The sequence below is a fragment of the Magnolia sinica genome, chromosome 14 (assembly GCF_029962835.1).
Source record: "Magnolia sinica isolate HGM2019 chromosome 14, MsV1, whole genome shotgun sequence".
Taxonomy (NCBI): Eukaryota; Viridiplantae; Streptophyta; class Magnoliopsida; order Magnoliales; family Magnoliaceae; genus Magnolia; species Magnolia sinica.
In genome coordinates, this window is record NC_080586.1 from 76,016,748 (window position 1) to 76,033,658 (window position 16,911).

The 16,911-nt window shown below is 38.7% G+C and overlaps 1 protein-coding gene across 3 annotated transcripts in view; it reads left to right on the forward strand.

Annotated features, from left to right (window-relative positions):
- Positions 1-16,911, forward strand: part of LOC131226251 (protein transport protein SEC24 C-like) — a 74,415-nt gene that overhangs the window by 20,674 nt on the left and 36,830 nt on the right. For 2 of the 3 annotated variants that reach the window (XM_058222034.1, XM_058222033.1), the window contains exons 7-14: positions 4,472-4,599; positions 6,319-6,438; positions 13,202-13,282; positions 13,513-13,590; positions 13,693-13,785; positions 14,102-14,156; positions 14,650-14,726; positions 16,758-16,829. In XM_058222034.1, the coding sequence (XP_058078017.1) occupies positions 4,472-4,599; positions 6,319-6,438; positions 13,202-13,282; positions 13,513-13,590; positions 13,693-13,785; positions 14,102-14,156; positions 14,650-14,726; positions 16,758-16,829 (704 nt within the window). The remainder of the gene's footprint in view (positions 1-4,471; positions 4,600-6,318; positions 6,439-13,201; positions 13,283-13,512; positions 13,591-13,692; positions 13,786-14,101; positions 14,157-14,649; positions 14,727-16,757; positions 16,830-16,911) is intronic. The other variant, XM_058222035.1, reaches the window with a different exon arrangement.

A 16,911-nucleotide genomic window follows, 5' to 3' on the forward strand; every position in this document is an offset into this window, starting at 1 on the left:
AGTATTGTCTGCAATGATACCACAAAATCTGAGCCATTAATAGATCTTAGATTCGGGTGCTTCGTTCCATATGTAACTCCACACCGAGATTGTTTCTATACATATTAATCATGTAATGACTGCACCATTTACATGGGCAATGATAGCATATGTAAAATTGTGGGGATTAGAGATGTTGGAAGTATCATGTTTGACGGTATCACATGTATAGTTTCTGATGTTTAATATGTGCTAAACTTCCGGAAGAGTCTTCTATCATTGGGAAAGTTCGATGAAGATGGCCATAAATTTTTTTAGTGAAAATAGTCGATTAAAGATTGTAAAATGGGCGATGGTGGTAGTGAAATGAGATTTAATGGGCGGTTTATATCATTTGATTGGAGATACTGTGGTTGGCAATGCTATTATTGCTAATGCTGCGACAAACTCTGCTATAATCTAGCATAGGCGGTTAGTCCACATGAGCAAGCAATGGCTAAAGGTATTTGATCAAAATTTACTTCATAGTTTAAATTCTATTAGTTTAGATTTTTGCGAGGATTGCCCGTTTGGAAGCTCCATAGAGCTAGTTTTCGCTCTACCACTACTAATAGTACTGATGTTTTAAATTTAAGGCTCTAGTCGAATCTTTGGGAGGTTCGAAGTACTTTGTTTCTTTTATCGACGATTTCTCCAGAAAAGTACGAATTTACATGTTAAAAAGGAAAAGTGATGCTTTTGCTTGTTTTACCAAGTTTAAAGCATTAGTTGAAAATCAAAAGGGAGAGAAAATTAACTGTCTAAGAATTAATAGCGGATGAGAATACACCTCGAAAGAATTTATGGATTTTTACAGTGAGCATGGCATTGAGAGGTACTACCTGGTCCCTGGTACTCCACAACAAAACGGAGTTGCAGAACGTATGAACTGTACGCTTATGAATCATGATGGAAGATGCTGAGTTCTGTTAGGCTCGAGGAGTGTTTTTAAGCAGAAGCCATTAATATAATAAATCATTCTCTTACGATTGCACTAGATTGCAAGATCCTTGAAGAATTGTGGTTTGAAAAACTTTTTAATTATTCTTTCATTCATTCTTTTGGTTGTGACGCTTATGTGTGGATTCCTAAAGAGCACAAGACTAAGTTGGATGCGAGGTCCCGGAAGTGTATTTTTCTTGGCTATGCAGATGGAACAAAGGGTTGCAGATTGTGAGGTCCTACTGCTCACAAGTTAATAATTAGCTGAGATGTGGGTTTTAATGAATCTTCGTTGTAGAAAAACATAAAATTACCGAGATCAGAGTCATGAGAGACCTACTGATTCAGATGATCAACAAGTTGATGATATCGTTAAAGATGAAGCTGATGAAGAGCATGCAAATGAGATATCAGGTGTTGAAACTGAAAGCGATCAAGGTCGACTGAAGAGAGTAGCTATTTTGCTCAAGGATTATGTTACGGTCTACGCTTCAATGACATAAGAGCACGAGCCTTGTTCATATTGAGAAGCATGTGAATCTATGGATGCTAGCCAATGGAGAGTGTCTATGGAGGAAGAGATGGAAGCTCTGCATAAGAATAGGACTTGGAAATTGGTTGAATTACTCAAAGGGCGAAAGGCTATTGGTTGCAGATGAGTTTACAAGCTAAACAAAGATACTAAAGAGAATGTTGAAAGATACAAAGCTTGATTAATGGTAGAAGATTATACTAAAAAATCAGGTACTGACTTTAATGAAATTTTCTCTTCAGTTATTTGTTTGAGCAATATAGTGTTGAGTATAACAACAATGCTTGACTTGGAGCTAGAGCAGTTGGATGTAAAAACTGCTTATCTTGATGAAGAAATTTATATGACTCAACCCGAAGGCTTTATTGAAGAAAACAAGAAGAATCTCACTTGTCGGCTAAACAGATTGCTTTATGGTTTAAAGCAGGCACCAATGCGTTAGCATAAGCAGTTTGATTCCTTTATTGTGAGCTTGGGATTTCAGAAATGTGAGGCGGACCATTGTGCCTATATTCGTAATTATGGTAATGGTGACTTTATTATCTTGTTATTGTATATGGATGACATGCTGATTGCAAGTACTAGTAGAGATATTATTGCAACATTAAAAGCTCATTTAGCTAGGAAATTCGATATGAAGGATTTAAGTGTCATTAATCAGATTCTTGGGATGACCGTACTTAGAGATAGGAAGAACGGGAAACGCTGGATAATCCAGAAGAGTTACGTTGTAAGAGTTCTGCGTTGCTTTAACATGCAGAATTGTAAGCCAGTTAATACTCAATTCTTCGTTGGTTGCAAGCTATCTTCAGATCTGTGTCCTAGCACAGAAGCAGAGAAGGCAGATATGTTTCAAATATTATATTCATCGATAGTAGAGAGCCTCATGTTTTCCATATTGTGCACTAGTCCAGACACTGCACAAGTAGTGGGAGCAATCAGTAAATAAATGGTGAACCCGAGAGAGATCATTAGACTGCCCTGAAGTGAATCCTTCGTTACTTGAATGGTACTTTTGAGGCAACTATTTGTTATAGCGGTCACAATTTAGAGTTGGTTGGATTTGTAGATGCAGATTATGTAGGAGATCGTGATAAAATAAGATCTACCACGAGTTTTGTTTTCTCTTTGATCGATAATGCGGTTATTTGGATGTCAAGATTGCAATCAGTGGTGGCCTTGTCTGCTACAGAAGCAGAGTACATGTTAGCTACACAAGTATGCAAAGAAGGTATTTGGTTGAGGAGATTGATAGGAGAATTGAAATTCAAGCAAAAAGTGGTGGTGATTCATCATGACAGTCACTGTGCGTTACACTTAGCTAAGAATCCAATATTTCATGCTCGGACCTTGTTTGCTACAGAAGTAGAGTACATGTTAGTTACACAAGCATGCAAAGAAGGTATTTGGTTGAAGAGATTATTAGGGGAATTGAAATTCAAGCAAAAAGTGGTGGTGATTCATTATGACAGTCAGTGTGTGCGTTACACTTAGCTAAGAATCCGGTATTTTTCATGCTCGGACCAAGCACATCGATGTTTAGTATCACTTTATTTGTGACGTTGTGGAACATGGTCAGATCTCACTGCAGAAGATTGACGCTGACAACAACGTAGCAGATATGCTGATGAAGCCTATTGCAAGGGAGAAGTTTGTTTGGTGCAGGACTTCTCTTAGGCTTATTGTTACTTATTGAATTGTGACATTTGGGTAGCTATTATTGGGAGTGTTTTACCCGCTATTAGAGAAACTAGTCTTCAAGTGAGAGTATGTAAAGGAGTTGGGAGAAATTCCACATGTCTCCCTCTCTCTTTATAATTCCTCTTGTACGTACATCCGTATGTATGTACGGATGAAGCCTAGTCTCCCTGCATCTTTGCACGTGCTCTCTCCTGCTGTGCGGTCTCAATAAGGAGGGCCATGGGAAGAGAGAGGTATTCTGTTTAGTTCATTTTTTGGGGTATTCCTTGGTGTGGGATTCCATAAACGGGTGGGAGAAAGGTAAGTCTTGTATTTTTGTTTCTCTTGTTTCTAGTGAAGAAGAAAACTCTATGTTGCTGCCCAATAGAGTAGGTATATTGCTAAACCATGTAAATCCCTTTGCCTTGTCTCTTGTTTTTGGTTTGACCATTTTCTTTTGTGTTTTGGCTTTGCCTACATTGATCACATGTGGGTGTTTTTCTGCAACACTCAATTGCCTCTTTGTATAAGTTGTTACGCTTTCAGCTGCTCGCTGGCCAATCCTCGTCGATAATGGTTTGGTGGTATGGGGCTCCTCCAAAGTGGTGGCTTTTGCGTGGTTCGTGAGGAGGAAGAGGGTCTTGACCATTGAAAACCTTTCGAAGGGAGGAATGGTGATTCTGAACATGTGGGTCTTGTGCAGTAACGCTGAAACAGTTAATCATCTGTTCATCCATTGTCCTTTCACTCAGATGATTTGGGATTCTATTCTTTCTTCCTTCAAGTTGCAGTGGTCTATGCCCACTTTGGTGGAGAGTTTATTGCAGGTAGGCCATGGGGTTTGCTTTCGTAAGCACGATTGGGCAGAATGGTTGTTGGCAATTCTTGTGGCCTTGCTTCAACAATATGGGGAACAATGTTTGGGTTGCCATCCACAGGGTGAAATATTTTGTAGCTGATTGGGCTTCTTGAAATGCTTCTTTGAAAGATTGGATTTTGCTTTTTGCTTGTTAGGGTTGAAAGCTTTTGGGCTCCATCTCGGCGCCTTGTCAATAATATTCCCTCTGTCTTTCCAACAAAAAGAAAAAGAAAAAAGAAACTCAGGGAACTTCGGCCCATGTGATTCCCCCTAGTTTTGTCACAGATTCGGCATTTTGTAAATCCCCATCTTCATATAAGTCTACCTGGTGAAAATGCTTTTTTGGTGGTAGACTTTAGTAATCATTTCGTACTTGAACATGTTGAATTGTAATTTAAGGTTTCAAGTTATGCATCATATGTTTTTTTTTTTTTTTCCAGGATTCACCGATGAGACTCCTCGTGACTACTACTGCAATACAGCACCAGATGGAAGGCGTAGAGATGCTGATGAAAGGCCTGAGCTTTGCAGGGGAACAGTTGAATTTGTTGCTACAAAGGAATACATGGTCAGTTGATGTATCTGATGGAATCTAATCAGCTTACCTTTGTCATTGAATGCCATATTGAGGATGTATAAATTTGCAAACATGAAACAGTGTCATGTTTTATGCACATCACAGTGATGCCAGTTTGCTTGCTGAAGTCAACTGAAAAATATGAATGCTTCAGGAGGCTGTTAGTTGATGTTCATATCCTTCTCAGTCATTGGTTAGTGGAAGAGGGGCGTGGGATGTCTATTGAGGAAATTACATTTGTTGTGTTGTGTTTTGTTCGAAGCAGTGGAAATTTAATTAACTGTGTAAACAATGCCGGGATTTTGTTTCCCACCTTTGAAGAAACAATGCCGGGATTTTGTATCCCACCTTCTGGGCTATTGATAGCAGGCTAAAGATCCTTGCCTCGTTGACAAGGTCAGGCAATAAAGTGGATGCAAAATGGCGCCTGAGCATTAGCATATCCAATGGATAACCTTACTTAAAAGTTGATAGCAACATGCTTGCCTATCCTATCATGCATTCTTAAAATAGGATTCAGTAGCATCTTGCCAAACTGACGTCTTTATGGTTTCATTTATTGGCTCATAGCCATAATGAAACAATGCATATTTGCCGCAAACTTGGGTTCAGTGTTCAATGTATCAATAGCATTGGCCGATACTATCAGTCTCGTAGGTTTTCAATATGAAACCAGGGGGTTACACAAAAATTACGTTGTATCAAAGATAATATCGTTGATAATCACAATATATCAGCGAGAAGTGTGTTATAAATGCTTAGTATCGATCGATACTTGCGATACTTTGCAAGTGTTGATTGACACAACATCAATACTTGCAATATTTGACGAAAATAAAAAAAATCCAGAAAAAAGGCTTCTTTGCCCAAAGTTTTTGGGGAGTTGTGTTCCTTAGTGTGTTTTACAACTCCACGAGTTTTTTCTCATAAAAAAATGAAGTTGGTGGAGGAGAAATTGCAATCCAAGAGCGGGTTTGGGCCGGAACCCTAAACGTGAGAAAGGTTTGTTTAAATTCATTTTTTTTCCAACAGATTAGCAAGAAAAAAAAGAAGAGTAAAAGTCCATATATATGCATGAGTTTCATGCATTGACATGGGGATTTTAAGCAAGAAATTTCGATTTTGAAGTAAAAATGGAAGAAATTAAGGAAATAAAGAATAGTGTAAGTTTGGAAAAAATTTAAGTATATCGTGTGTGTTTGGCTTGTATTGTATTACACTTGTATGCTATGAACTCATTTGGGATCTAATTGCATAACTTATGGCTGACAATAAATAGTTTTGCCCTCTTAAGCACTCGTAAACTTTTTTTTCTTTTTTGGGGGGGGGGTGGTTATGTTTTGACTTCTTAGTGTGTAATAATTTGTCTTCTAGCATCTCCTGAAGTTTTGTTGAAACATTCCATCATTTTTCAAAAGTCTCCCCAAATTTTCCCTCAAATTGTGATACATTATGCGATATGTGTGATGTTTCCCATGATATCTGTTTACGAAGGTTGTGATACATTGTGCAATATTGATCAAACATTGCTTGGGGTTGCGGTGGTGGTTGGCTTAGATGTGCATCAGATGAGAAAAATAATATTTTTCTGATAGTATTTCTTTCTTAGCCTTGTGTTATAAAGCAAATCCACCACTTCCTAGCTATGTCACTTTTCTTTGTTTAGTATCATTTTTCAGTTATGTTATATCTGACCTAGTTTAATTCCAGGTGCGTGATCCAATGCCTGCTGTGTTCTTCTTCCTCATTGACGTGTCAATGAATGCTATACAGACAGGTGCAACTGCAGCAGCATGTAGTGCAATCAGCCAAGCTATTAGTGATCTTCCTGTAAGTTCTTTTTCTATGGGGATGCTTGTGCTATCTGAACAAGTTTATAATATGTGCTAGGATTCATCTGAGTGGGTGCAGTAGTATTTCATCTGCTGGACTGGGTCTTTCATTTTAAATGCACTTCTAGATGTGAAATATGATAACAGTTAGTTTTACCCTATGTAGGATAGTTATTCGAGTTCACATCTCATGCTATTCTCTTCTCCACATCACCATGTTGTGATATGTTGCATTTCAATCTGGTTTTATGACTTTTACCATTCTCACTTGAAACTCTCCTGAGTAAAACGGTTTGCCTGAGGCATTGATACAGTGTTGATTGGCCACATGCTTTCTTCTACTCCTTTCATGCTTTCAACTCTATGTGGCTATTTGTGGGCCATCAGTTTAATCATCCGGATCACCATGCTGTTGGTGTTGTGATCTAAAATTTCTTCTAAAACAAAAATTGCGTAAATGAGCCCAAGATCATGCAATTGCGATGCCGTTTGAGTGATTTGTGGCCAATTTAGAATAGGCCCATATGATACGATACATGGGTATTTTTGTCATTGTCTATTTTATTAAGATTTCTTTCTTTTGTTTTAAGCCTATATAGGGCTATTCTTGGATGTGTGAAACACAATGATGATTTCACATAAAAGTTCTAATTACTTTAGTATTTCTTTGCTTTGGAAGAAGATTTGAGAGGGGGCTTTATGATCACTAGCACTCGGCAAGTGGGATGTTGGGAGTCCCTCCCCTACAATTGAATTTTCCCTATCTTTGAGCCATTTGCATCCCCTCTGGGATTGAATCCACCATGCTATTACCATTTTTTCCCTTTATTCCATCCCTGGGTAATTTCTTCCCAGTTAGTTTAGATGATCAATGGGGAATGCCAATGCACTTCCTAGTTCCTCCTAGTTCTGGCCCTTGTAGCTAGAGATCTGAAACCACCGCACAAGGCTTTAATACATTACCTTTAACAACTCTGCTGTTTCTTTCCAAGAAAACCATCCAAAGAGTGGCATGCCCCACCATTTTCCAGAAAGCTCAACTTATTTGCCTCCATGCTGTAGCTGAACATCCCATTATCAGATTCTGCCCTGTATTTGGAAACACCCAAACCATACCAAACTTCCTCAGACTCCAACCCAAATTTCATTTCCTACGGGCAGTGTTCGAAATATCGGTATCGCGCTATGTATCGCACCCTTGGGATACAGATACGTATCGGTTATCGCACTGGATATATCGTTTGTATCGCATAATGTATTGCACTTTTTGGGAAACATGGGGAAACATTGAGAAAATGGTTGAATTTTTCAATGAAACTTCATGGATTGTTAAAAAGGACCTTAATACACACTTTTAAATCATAACATCTCAAAAAAAAAGGTGCACATAATAAATTTTCTTTGTATAAGGTCCTAAGTTATGTGATGTTTAATTGAACTAATGCAACTATATTTAAATTGAATGCATGACATTTATAAATGTATGGAAGACATGTATGAAAACACAACCAATTTATTGAAAAACAAAAGAAATAAAAATGGATAAATATACATATAAATGATAGGGACGTTGTGGCCTATACCGTTTCATGCGCTAGAAACTTAGATAGGGCCCACCGTGATGTTTGTGAGAAATCCATCCTACCCATTTGTTTTGTGAGCTCATTTTAGGACATGGTACCAAAAATGAGCCGATCAAATACTCAAGTGTGCTAAAAATGTGAAGATTGAACGTAAACAATTGAAATATTCGTGGGGCCACAGAAGTTTTAAATCAGGTAATATTTGTCTTCTCAGTTCATCTCAGTAGGAATGACATTATAAACGGTATGGATGGCATTTAAACATCACCGTCGACCCAGGGAGGTTTTAACGGTAGGAATTTCCCTACCCACCTTTTCCTTTAGTGCGGCCCACTCGAGTCCTGGAACTTGCTCACTTTTGGTCCCAAGTCCTAAAATGAGCTCACAAAAAGGATGGACGGGGTAGATTTCTTACAAACATTATGGTGGGCCCACCTAGGTTTCCAATGCGAATTTCCTGCCAAAGGCTTTCCAGGAAATCCGCATAAGTGGATCGGCTTGTGTACCACACATCACCTTGGTGTGTTGATGTCAACAAGTTTTGTGGGTCCCATCATGAGGTATATTTTATATCCAAACTGGCTGTCCATTTGGCAAGCTAGTCGTAACACTTGAGCTGAAAAATAAGTCAGATCCAATTATCAAGTGGACCACACTGCAAAATGTAGTGGAGGATTGAACGTCTACCATTGAAACCATTTTGGGGTCACAAAAGATTTGGATCAATATGATATTTTTTTTTCCTCTTCGTCCAGGTATGTGTGACCTTATGAACAGATTGAATGGAAAATAAATGTTATGGTGGGTCCTACAAACATTTTAATGGTGAGAATCATTGTTCCCACAGCTATTTGTGGTGTGGTCCACTTAAGCTTTGGATATGACTTATTTTTAGGGTCATGATCTAAAATGATCTCGCCAAATAGATGAACAGAGTAGATATAATAATACATCATTATGTGCCCATGTAACTTTGATCTCATTTGAACCATTTGTATAACTCGGAGCGTCAGCGCTCGTCTTCTTACCACACAACCTGTGTGGTACATCAGCGAGTCTCGTGGGGTCCACCTTGTTGTATATATATTTTATCCAGGCCGTCCATTTATTTTTTCATATAATTTAAGAATATTATTCCAAAAATTAAGCAGATTCAAATTTTGGGTGGACCACACCAGAAAAATTAAGCAGATCCATATCATTTAATGGTAAGTGTTCATTAATCACTGTTTGATGTGGTGCGGTCCACCTGATATTTTAGTGTGTTTGATTTTTTGGATAACATCATAAAATGGGCTATAAAAACGAATGAACAGAGTGGATCTACAACATCTCATCGACGTGGTCCCTGTATCAAGCGTAACACCCAATAAGTTAGTTTCTCATGTAGCACCAATCCACCGACTGCATTTACGGGTGCGTTTTATTTTATGCACTTAGTAAAAACCGTGGGACCCACTGTGATTTATATATTTTATCGACTCCTTCAATCCATTTTAATAGATAGTTTTTGGGCTTGATCCCAAAATTGAAGCACATTTAAAGCTCAAATGGACCGCACCATGGGTAACAGTGTCAATTGAATATATACCATTGAAAAATTCCTGAGGGCCACTGAAGTTTGGGATCAAGCTTATATTTATGTTTTCCCTTCATCCTTATTTCTGTGATCTAATGAACAAGTTGGATGACAAATAAACATCACTGTGGGGCCTGGAAAGCTTTCAACGGTTGAAATCATTATTCCCACTGTTTCATATGGTGTGGTCCACTTCAGCTTGGATATGCTTAAAATTTGGGATCAACCCCTTAAATGATCTGTAAAAACAGTTGGACGGCGTGGATAAACCACATACATTAACAGTGGGCCCCACGGAGTTTCATCAGTACATCAAAGCGTACGAGTAACTCAGTACGCAATCGGATTTCTAAAGGGATTTCAGCGGAGGAAGCCGCATTTCGAAAGAGGGAAGAGGGTTCCGGAGATTCCGAACCCTAAAAATCTCAAATCTTGTCTTCAATACGCGCGATTTCTCGTCGAAATCTCGGTTGCAGAAATCCCTTTGCCGAAATCTTCGTTTTGATGCGAAGTCTCCGTTGGATTCAAAGAAAAAATAAAGAGGGAAATCGTAATTACCGCCGTTGATGGAGTGGCCCATCAAATTCAACCTCCGATCATGCAATCTGAGTCTACAGGTACTAAAATCCTCCCTCCAACTTTTCCTCTGTTTTTTTTTAAAATATTTTTTTTATGATTTTTTGGTAATTACGAACCCCACAGATCCAACGATGAGTGATGGTATCGATGATATCCACGATATCGATCATAATGGGGCGATATCCTACAATATATCGCACGATAAAATCATTTTTTCTCTTTTTTGGAACTTCCGAGTGGTTTCGTGCGGGTTTCGTCTCGCTGGACAGCGATAACGATAATATCGGCCGATATATCGGCCGATAGTATCGATATTGCGTACACTGCCTACGGGACATAACAACAAACACAGCACATTCGGCATCTGCTAGCCCCTCTTTTTTAGATTATCATTTGTCAGAAATTTTCCCAATCACTCTAACCAGATGAATGTTCTGATTTTCAGAGGCACTGGGGCTGTCCAGATCACAGAGAAGGAATATGAACCAGCACCAACACCTTTCAACCACTTGTGCAACAAAGATCAGACAGAGAAAACACTGTGCCTCCACACTCTAAATTCATCTCTCCTAGCAGAATTGACACATTATCTAAAATAGCCCTCAGCTGTGTGAATAGCGATATTTTATCATCCTCGAGATTATTACAGAACTTAATGCACCACACAATTTTCCCCTGCACGTGGTTGAAATGTTCAGCCAGTGACATGTTTCTTTTCTGTGATCTTCTAAAGCTCCCCAAACCGATCCTCAGTATAACATTTACCATTTCAAAATCTAATGGATAATCCCGAGCCTACCCTGATGCAGAAGAAGCTACTACTGAATTGGTGGACCCAGGAGTGAGATCTCCAGATCTTAGAAGCTTTCCTATCAGATGCCAATCAACATCCCACCCATTCGTCGAGGGCCCATACCTGGGCATTTATCTTTGCCCTTTTGCATTACCACCTCTGTAACTCCCTTTTATTCTAAGGCCTCCTCAGTACCTGCTGCGTCCATCTTCCTTCCCAGGATACTCTCATTTATTAGAAGAGAAACATACTGTCTCAGGCTCCATTGCTGGCTCATGACATTGAGTTCTATTTGCTACTTTTGGTGTGGTTGCTGGCTTCCTGCTACAATGATTTCAAGTTTGGAAATTAACTTCTCTCTTTCTAGTTGATGATAATGGGACTAAGGCGACATGCATATTGAGGTTGATTGCCACTTATTGTAGAGAAATTTTACAATAGAGCCGTTCCACTTCACCATGTTCAGGGCTGGTTTTGGATGCATGAATTTCTTTAAGTCATGAATTTGGAAGTTTATTAATTGGTATGGAAGTTAATTAATTAGCATTGTTTGGGTTTTTCCTTGTCAAATTCATGATTTTCTAGATTTGTTTTTTGGTTGGATTCATCAAATTTACAGTTCTGGAGACGTTCCAAGTCTTTGAAAATCAGTAGGATCGGACTGTGCCATCATATGAAAGGTCATCAACATTAATGGTCACAATCAAATATCATAAAAATGGCCGAATAATGGATCTAAGCCATCCATCACGCGGTCCTGCCTTCGATGGGATAATTATAAACATCAAATCACTGAATAGGAAAATAGATGGTCCATATTGATTATAATAGAGAAATGTTCGATCACTAATCATGGTCGTTCATCATATGGAGCCCACCTCTGATTGTCCCTCTAAAAACACTTCAATATGATGATTCTAACCATAAAAAATGGATGAGAAATGGATGGTCCATATTTATTATATATATTGTGAGAGGTTCTATTCCTGATCTGGACCATCCATCAAGTAGGGCCCACCTTTTGTTGTTGATTCCTCCTAAAAGATAAGTTTGATTGGATGATTCAAACCATCATGTCAATGGCCAAGAAATTGGTGATCCATATTTATTATACCATAGAAACATCTAAGTATCGTCTATCATGTTGCTGCACCTTTGAATCATCTATCCCTCTTATAGATGATCTGGACCATCCATCATTTTAGGCCTGCTATCGATTGCTCGTTAATCTTAGGAGTCGCTTTGATCCGATGATTCCAACTATTTGATAGATGATCAGGGAAATGGATGATTTCCATATCAGTTATAACAGAGAAGTTTTGATCATTTATCTGCATCATCCATCACGGTGGGTCCCTCTTTGATTGCTCATCCCTCTTTAAGTGTTGCTTCGATCTGATAATCCTAACCATCTGATCAATTGTTGACAAGGGGGGACTGTCCATATTGATTATAATATTGGGAGGTCCAGTTATCATCATCAATATCATCCTCAATATCATCTAAGCCTTATCCCAACTAATTGGGGTTAGATACATTTATCCTGTTCTGCCATTTTACTCTATCAAGGGCCATACTACTCACAGCAACCAGGTGTTGTCGCAGCGCGTCGCTTGTGGAGAATGCCCTAAGCCAACCTTGCCCATTTTTCACTGCGCCCAAGTTCTAATGTAGCGTGTTGCTTATAGGAAACGCCCAATCATGAGTTTGGATGTCATATTGTTACCATACATGATGAAAGTTGTGGCAAAAGTTTTAAGCCGGCTGCCAACTCAACACAACCCTCTTTTATCAGGGCTTGGGACTGGCAATGAGAGTTCATTACTCTCATAGGCGCTATGTAATAGTCTATTACACACAAGGTATTCAATAACAGTAACGGTGGCTGTAACAGTCACTGTCCTTACTGTTATGATATGGGCCTTTAATAAAAAAGTATCGGCTGTGTAATGGACCATTACATCTCTGTAACACACCATGATGGCCACCATTACTGTAACAGTCGTTATGCAACCGTTTTTGGATACTTAAATTACGAAGGTAAAAAATCAATGGAGTTTCCTGTTAGTTACCATGCATATGAACATATTTTGCCATTAGATTGTCTTTTTGGGTCAATTAATTCATGTTTTTCCTGCTGTTTAGCTATTGACTAAATCTATGGGAAAAAAAAAAGACTACAGAAATCATTTTAAGAGAATGATGTGTGAATAATTTGACAATGCAGGAAGGTCCTCGGACACTGGTGGGCATCGCAACATTTGACTCAGCTATCCATTTTTACAACCTAAAACGGGCACTACAGCAGGTGACAGTTCAGATCTTAGTCCTTGATAGTTGTTTTTATCATTTTCCTTATAGGCCATCGTTGTTTCCATTCATGTTGGAGTGTCTTTTTCCGTCTCTGTGACCGGGAATCTCCTGCCATTATTTTTGTGATGAGGAATGATCTTATAATCGTTCTCTGTTTACTGCTACATGTAAATTAGCCATATGAGAAGGGGTTCTGACAATTTTGATGTTCATTTTCAATGTCAGCCTTTGATGTTTATTGTTCCTGATGTACAAGATGTTTACACGCCACTTCAAACTGATGTCATTGTTCAACTTGCTGAGGTTAGCATTGGAAAATTTTGACTGCACACACTTTGACATACTGCATAATTGTACTGTTTCATGATTAAAAATAAATTCTGGTGTCATTCTTTGAGGATTTAGTGCCGTCAACATTTGGGGCAATTGCTGGAGAACATTCCAACCATGTTTCAGAATAACAGAGTTGCTGAATCTGCCTTTGGTGCAGCTATCAAGGTAAGACTTTGTTTCAAGGCCAACAGTCTTATGATCTTCGTTTGATTTGGGCCAGCAACCAGATTCTGTACTGGATACCTAGTGGGATCTCCATCAGTTGTAGGTGCATGCCATCTTTTTGCAAGATTTTGAGTTTTAAAATATATTTTTTTAATGTTTAACTGTTAAAAAAAAATTTCTTTTATTTGACATGAGCATATATTTCCCAGGGTGCTTTTTAGTGATATCATCAGAAACTAAGGTTCAATACATCTGTTTTCATAGCTTGTTTGGAATTTGACTTCTCCGTGTTAATTACTTGACTTTTCTATTTCAGGCTGGTTATTTGGCAATGAAGTCCACTGGAGGAAAACTTCTTGTATTTCAATCAGGCAAGCCTCACTATTTAATCCTTATGGTTGGATAGGTCTGAGTGTAAGGAAATTGGTTGTAATTGATTTATATGGCATGGTCATATTGTACAGCACCAGTCATGTCAGCATCCCCTTTCAGCTAATGTAAATATAAGGTGTTCACTTGGTTGAACAATATCATTTCCTGTTTACTGTCAAATCTAAGTCACATGAGGAGCTTTTGCTTGCACATGCTTCTTGTTTGGTTGTTTATGGCCATTCTGGTAGTAATATGGATATGTATATTGATGTAGAACTCCATCCATTGATGATCATGTCATGTATAGTGTCTTTTTTTCTTTCAATTCCTTCAGTCTACAATTTTGAGTTGTAATGCTCATTACCTACTGTTTCTTATTTCATAATAGGTCCAGACCCCTTCAAGCTCTCATTGTCTTATGTTTAGATGATAGTGAAATATGTACATAATAAAATATCAGACATCTGATGATTGCAATATGATGACATGCAGTTTTGCCATCAGTTGGTGTTGGAAGCCTTTCTGCTAGAGAAGTTGAAGGAAGAACGAATGTGACTGCTGGAGAGAAGGTATGTCTTATCTTTCATCTCATCGTGTCTTCTGTTGCATGCATGCTGGTCATGTGGTTGGCAAACCAATCATGTGGTCACACTAAATAAGTTGGCTTAGGGATGCACTTGCTGTGTTTGAGTTTGTTCAATCTTCTGTAAACTGAAATTATAAACTCTTTTATCTTCATTACTTGGGCTCTTGGTGCTTTCTTTTGAAACTTCATTCTGAATCCTCGTAAGGAATAAATTATTACTTGCAGTTGCCAGTTCTCATAATGAATGGGTTGTTGGGGGACTTAGAAAACCAAATTGCCTATGATTCTAATTTCAACTTTTGAAAGTAACATGAAAAAAAATAATTCATCTGTAACAGAAAAATTAGCTATGACTTCATCAAATTACTTGAATTGCGTGGTCATTCACACACCCCTATGTACCATGTGCTACATGTGCCACCCTCATCTTCAAATGCCCTACTTGTGCCATGAGTGCTGTTGAGCCACATGTGCCACATGATCATTGTCGATCTTTAAGCGCTTCACATGTGTGAAATGTGCCAATGTGCGACATATGCAACATGTGCAACTGACCACCTTAAAGTGCCCCATGCACAAATGTCCATCTAAGTCCCCCGTATGCACAAATGTCCATTTAAGTGCCCCACATGTGCAGCATGCACGACCACCCATCATTAGGTGTGTCAACATGCCACACGCCCATGTGCCACCTTCATCTTCAAGCATACCACACACAAATGTACATGTGTTGTTGTGCCACGTGTGCCACCCCCATCTTCCGTGCAACTGGACCACGTGTGCTATTGTGCCATGTATTGCCATCCATCTTTAAGTGCTCCACATGCACCATGTCTGTGAACATGCCACATGTGCAACATGTGCCATCATCCATCTTCAAGCATCCCACTAGTGCCAATGTTCTACATGTGCCAATGTGACACATGCCAGAAATCCATCTCCAGCGCGCACGCCACCTCCCATTTTCAAGTAAAATTTTAATGAAAATTTTAATTTTATTTTTTTTTGCAAAAAACTGATTTGGAAATGGAGTAAAAATTTTCTAGAAAAATTTGTTGAAAATTGAACAAGAAAAAAAGGTTTTTGATCTCCAAATCCTACTGCAACCAAATCTCCCCAGCATATAATCCAAAAAACCCCAATCGACAGGATCATAAGCCCTCTTGATATCAAGCTTGCAAACCTCCCCGGCTCTACGTTCTTTGAATTTAGAATCTATGCATTCGTGCGTAAGTAATGTGCAGTCAAGTATCTGCCTATCGGCCACAAAAGCACTTTGATTATCCAAGATAATAAACTCGAGCACTTGTTGAAACCTCTTGGCATGAAAGAGGAGTGGGAAAGGAAGGAAAGACACTTTGGAGGTTGGCGGCAATGGCTACCTTGTGCGTGCTATGGGGCAAAAGAAATAGATGTTGTTTTGAAAATAAGTGGAATCGGTAGAGCTGATTATCTTTAGGGTGAAAGCAGTGATCGTTGAATAGGCCGAAGAGTTCAGGGATCTTGATGCTGGTGTCCTTCTCTTCCTTTTGGGGTTGTAATTTCTTTTCGCTCCTTGGGGCAGTTTTTCTAATAAAATTTCTCGCTGCCTTTCCAAAAAAAAAAAGGAAATGGCTTTTCCTGAAAATACACCATTTCCCTAAAATATAAATAAGTAAATAAATAAAATCCCAGGAATAGAAACAGGCCCTTAAGTTACTTTCATGATATTCTTCTAGCTATTCGGCCTCCAAAACATCATCTCACATGGAACCCTGTGAGCCGCAAGCCTGGGTGAAGAAGGGTTGATGTTAGGTCGGCAGCAGCTCATACAGCATTTACCGAGCATTCATTGGAATTCCTGTTTTGAATGTGATTTGCAAAATCTGGCCCCAAATATCTAGGATGAAGCTAAAATGATGATGGTGATTCAGTTGTTCTATTGCTTTGTTGCTGAAACTTTATGAAAAGGTAATAAAAAATTTACAAGATTTGATTTTCCTTTTAAATCACTTTCTTCATCATTGGATTTCAGGAAACCCATAAATTGCTTCAGCCAGCAGACAAGACTCTGAAAACAATGGCAATAGAATTTGCAGAGTCTCAGGTAAAAGTCAAAAGTGATAAGTTTTTCCTTCTCTTCTGAGAAAAACACTACTGCTTATTTTTATGTACAACATTTGAGTTCT